Here is a 5000-nt window from a genome sequence, read left to right as displayed (position 1 = left end):
TCCATTAGCTAGTGTGCTAATCAGATGTGCTGACATGGCAGTGATGGTTAGCTGACCACAGGCTATGGTTAGCTAGCTAGCAAGCTGACATGATTAACAATAAATGAATGAAATGGATCAGTGGTGATCCAGAAACAGACAGAAATAACCGACAATTCTGTTCAGTTCTGCTGAGACGGACAGAAACACCACAACAACACACTCCAAGATGGCTGCCAGACGGGGAGTAAGTAATAGCCCATTCCATTTGCACTGGGATTTGGGAACTTTGGGAAGTTCTGTTGTGATGTTTTTAAATGCCTATTTTATTCTCTTCTTTTATTCTTTTATTTTCCTGTGTCAACCATTTTATGTGAAGCACTTTGAATTGCCTTTGTGTATGAAATGTGCTATACAAATTAACTTGACTTGACTCTGACTGTATTGCCAGTAGGGATGGGCATTTCTAGCAAAAACACTATTCGAAATTCGCTGGCCAAAGTCGACTTTTAATCGAAATTCGGAAAGAAAAAAAAAAAAGTAAAAAAAAAGAAAAAAAGAAAATAAATTTGTGAGTGAAATGTTGCATTGTCTCCCCTGATTCTAAGTATAGTCGAATCGCTTGGTTTGAGCAAGTAAAACAATTTTTATAAGCATTTTAAGCAAGGTTTATGGAAAAATGAATGGCGGATGAAATCCCATGAAGAGGGAGAGGTTGATTATAAAAATTGTTTTACTTGCTCAAACCAAGCGATTCGACTATACTTAGAATCAGGGGAGACAATGCAACATTTCACTCACAAAAAAAAAAAAAAAAAAAAAAATCAATAAACGAATTTCGACTTTCAATAATAAAAGTCGACCTTGATAATAACGATTATTTGAAAATTCGAAATTCGATGCCCATCCCTAATTGCCAGTGGTCTCACCTTGACGGTCTTCTTGGCGTACTTCTCCAGCGCCGTGCCCTGCGTCTTAAAGATGGCCACGTTGGCCTTCAGCAGGTCCTTCCTCTCCATCCCCTCCTTCCTGGGCATGGAGCCAACCAAGATGGCGGCGTCCAGGTCCTTGAAGCCGACCTCCACCTTGTCAGTGGGGATGACCTCTGTGGAGGAGAGAGAGGGAAGATCAGCTTGGATTGTATTTTCTACTTCCATGATGTCCTACAGCACTGAGATGGCACTCACTGAACTGCAACGTCCTTGATGTTTGAGAAGGTGTGGGAACCCTGTTTTTTTCCCCCCTCAACAATTTAATTGATTTGACTGAATAATTTTTTGGTTTATTTACTTTTAGTTTTTTATTCTCTTGTATTCTCGCCTGTTCATACACCCATCTTCTCTGTCCGACAGTAAACCCCGGAGAATAATATTGATGTATAGAGTCGTTTCCATGTTGCCAGACACTACAATGACAGTTTGAGCCTCCCAGCGGCAAAACAAGCAGTTTTAGCGAACGTGGAATGACGGTGCGCAAATGCCCGACTGGGTTACGCTGGTAGTTGTTTGACGAGATTGCTCGAGCTGTAAACAAGGCTATCTCAGTGAGTACCAATTAATTTGAAAATTTGTCACGATGAGTCCCTTAGACACATACAGTGTGGAAAATAGGGTCCAGGTTGAAAAAATAAGCAAAATTGTCCTCTAACAATCGAATAGTCATATCGCCCTCCCCTACTTAAAATGCAACATTTTAATGTATTTTGATCGTAGGTGGTCCCTGCTCTGTTTCTCTACCAACAAAGGGGTCCTTGGGCTGAAAAAGGTTGAAGACCCCAATGAGACTCTTCTTGACCATCAGTTGCACAAGCTCTCCATCCAAATGATATTGTCACTTTGTAATGACATTTTTAAATTGTTGTTTACATTCTAGCAGCCAATGATAAAGAGTCTTATCAGAGCATTGAGCAGGTTCAGTCCAGGTTGTTTAGGTGAGTGTGGAGGAGAGTTAGAGAGTCTTATCAGAGCATTGAGCAGGTTCAGTCCAGGTTGTTTAGGTGAGTGTGGAGGAGAGTTAGAGAGTCTTATCAGAGCCTGAGCAGGTTCAGTCCAGGTTGTTTAGGTGAGTGTGGAGGAGAGTTAGAGAGTCTTATCAGAGCATTGAGCAGGTTCAGTCCAGGTTGTTTAGGTGAGTGTGGAGGAGAGTTAGAGTCTTATCAGAGCATTGAGCAGGTTCAGTCCAGGTTGTTTAGGTGAGTGTGGAGGAGAGTTAGAGAGTCTTATCAGAGCATTGAGCAGGTTCAGTCCAGGTTGTTTAGGTGAGTGTGGAGGAGAGTTAGAGAGTCTTATCAGAGGCTGAGCAGGTTCAGTCCAGGTTGTTTAGGTGAGTGTGGAGGAGAGTTAGAGAGTCTTATCAGAGCATTGAGCAGGTTCAGTCCAGGTTGTTTAGGTGAGTGTGGAGGAGAGTTAGAGAGTCTTATCAGAGGCTGAGCAGGTTCAGTCCAGGTTGTTTAGGTGAGTGTGGAGGAGAGTTAGAGAGTCTTATCAGAGCATTGAGCAGGTTCAGTCCAGGTTGTTTAGGTGAGTGTGGAGGAGAGTTAGAGAGTCTTATCAGAGGCTGAGCAGGTTCAGTCCAGGTTGTTTAGGTGAGTGTGGAGGAGAGTTAGAGAGTCTTATCAGAGCATTGAGCAGGTTCAGTCCAGGTTGTTTAGGTGAGTGTGGAGGAGAGTTAGAGAGTCTTATCAGAGGCTGAGCAGGTTCAGTCCAGGTTGTTTAGGTGAGTGTGGAGGAGAGTTAGAGAGTCTTATCAGAGGCTGAGCAGGTTCAGTCCAGGTTGTTAAGGTGAGTGTGGAGGAGAGTTAGAGAGTCTTATCAGAGCATTGAGCAGGTTCAGTCCAGGTTGTTTAGGTGAGTGTGGAGGAGAGTTAGAGAGTCTTATCAGAGCATTGAGCAGGTTCAGTCCAGGTTGTTTAGGTGAGCGTGGAGGAGAGTTAGAGAGTCTTATCAGAGCATTGAGCAGGTTCAGTCCAGGTTGTTTAGGTGAGTGTGGAGGAGAGTTAGAGAGTCTTATCAGAGCATTGAGCAGGTTCAGTCCAGGTTGTTTAGGTGAGTGTGGAGGAGAGTTAGAGAGTCTTATCAGAGCCTGAGCAGGTTCAGTCCAGGTTGTTTAGGTGAGTGTGGAGGAGAGTTAGAGAGTCTTATCAGAGCATTGAGCAGGTTCAGTCCAGGTTGTTTAGGTGAGCGTGGAGGAGAGTTAGAGAGTCTTATCAGAGCATTGAGCAGGTTCAGTCCAGGTTGTTTAGGTGAGCGTGGAGGAGAGTTAGAGAGTCTTATCAGAGCATTGAGCAGGTTCAGTCCAGGTTGTTTAGGTGAGTGTGGAGGAGAGTTAGAGAGTCTTATCAGAGCATTGAGCAGGTTCAGTCCAGGTTGTTTAGGTGAGTGTGGAGGAGAGTTAGAGAGTCTTATCAGAGCATTGAGCAGGTTCAGTCCAGGTTGTTTAGGTGAGTGTGGAGGAGAGTTAGAGAGTCTTATCAGAGCATTGAGCAGGTTCAGTCCAGGTTGTTTAGGTGAGTGTGGAGGAGAGTTAGAGAGTCTTATCAGAGCATTGAGCAGGTTCAGTCCAGGTTGTTTAGGTGAGTGTGGAGGAGAGTTAGAGAGTCTTATCAGAGCATTGAGCAGGTTCAGTCCAGGTTGTTTAGGTGAGTGTGGAGGAGAGTTAGAGAGTCTTATCAGAGCATTGAGCAGGTTCAGTCCAGGTTGTTTAGGTGAGCGTGGAGGAGAGTTAGAGAGTCTTATCAGAGCCTGAGCAGGTTCAGTCCAGGTTGTTTAGGTGAGCGTGGAGGAGAGTTAGAGAGTCTTATCAGAGCATTGAGCAGGTTCAGTCCAGGTTGTTTAGGTGAGTGTGGAGGAGAGTTAGAGAGTCTTATCAGAGCATTGAGCAGGTTCAGTCCAGGTTGTTTAGGTGAGCGTGGAGGAGAGTTAGAGAGTCTTATCAGAGCATTGAGCAGGTTCAGTCCAGGTTGTTTAGGTGAGCGTGGAGGAGAGTTAGAGAGTCTTATCAGAGCATTGAGCAGGTTCAGTCCAGGTTGTTTAGGTGAGTGTGGAGGAGAGTTAGAGAGTCTTATCAGAGCATTGAGCAGGTTCAGTCCAGGTTGTTTAGGTGAGTGTGGAGGAGAGTTAGAGAGTCTTATCAGAGCCTGAGCAGGTTCAGTCCAGGTTGTTTAGGTGAGTGTGGAGGAGAGTTAGAGAGTCTTATCAGAGCATTGAGCAGGTTCAGTCCAGGTTGTTTAGGTGAGCGTGGAGGAGAGTTAGAGAGTCTTATCAGAGCATTGAGCAGGTTCAGTCCAGGTTGTTTAGGTGAGTGTGGAGGAGAGTTAGAGAGTCTTATCAGAGGCTGAGCAGGTTCAGTCCAGGTTGTTTAGGTGAGTGTGGAGGAGAGTTAGAGAGTCTTATCAGAGCATTGAGCAGGTTCAGTCCAGGTTGTTTAGGTGAGTGTGGAGGAGAGTTAGAGTCTTATCAGAGCATTGAGCAGGTTCAGTCCAGGTTGTTTAGGTGAGCGTGGAGGAGAGTTAGAGAGTCTTATCAGAGCATTGAGCAGGTTCAGTCCAGGTTGTTTAGGTGAGTGTGGAGGAGAGTTAGAGAGTCTTATCAGAGCATTGAGCAGGTTCAGTCCAGGTTGTTTAGGTGAGTGTGGAGGAGAGTTAGAGAGTCTTATCAGAGCCTGAGCAGGTTCAGTCCAGGTTGTTTAGGTGAGTGTGGAGGAGAGTTAGAGAGTCTTATCAGAGCATTGAGCAGGTTCAGTCCAGGTTGTTTAGGTGAGCGTGGAGGAGAGTTAGAGAGTCTTATCAGAGCATTGAGCAGGTTCAGTCCAGGTTGTTTAGGTGAGCGTGGAGGAGAGTTAGAGAGTCTTATCAGAGCATTGAGCAGGTTCAGTCCAGGTTGTTTAGGTGAGTGTGGAGGAGAGTTAGAGAGTCTTATCAGAGCATTGAGCAGGTTCAGTCCAGGTTGTTTAGGTGAGTGTGGAGGAGAGTTAGAGAGTCTTATCAGAGCCTGAGCAGGTTCAGTCCAGGTTGTTTAGGTGAG

General features: G+C 45.1%; 1 protein-coding gene across 1 annotated transcript in view; it reads right to left on the bottom strand.

Moving 5' to 3' along the window:
* LOC310775469 (malate dehydrogenase, cytoplasmic-like) overlaps window positions 1-5000 on the bottom strand; it is a 28576-nt gene that overhangs the window by 17453 nt on the left and 6123 nt on the right. Inside the window, exon 4 of the mRNA XM_083635620.1 lies at window positions 909-1084. Coding sequence (XP_083491746.1) covers window positions 909-1084 — 176 coding nt within the window. The remainder of the gene's footprint in view (window positions 1-908; window positions 1085-5000) is intronic.

The sequence above is a fragment of the Poromitra crassiceps genome (genome assembly GCF_964638095.1).
Source record: "Poromitra crassiceps genome assembly, chromosome: 4".
Taxonomy (NCBI): Eukaryota; Metazoa; Chordata; class Actinopteri; order Beryciformes; family Melamphaidae; genus Poromitra; species Poromitra crassiceps.
Note: the sequence above shows the minus strand (reverse complement) of the source record. Positions and strands in the feature narration are given on the sequence as shown.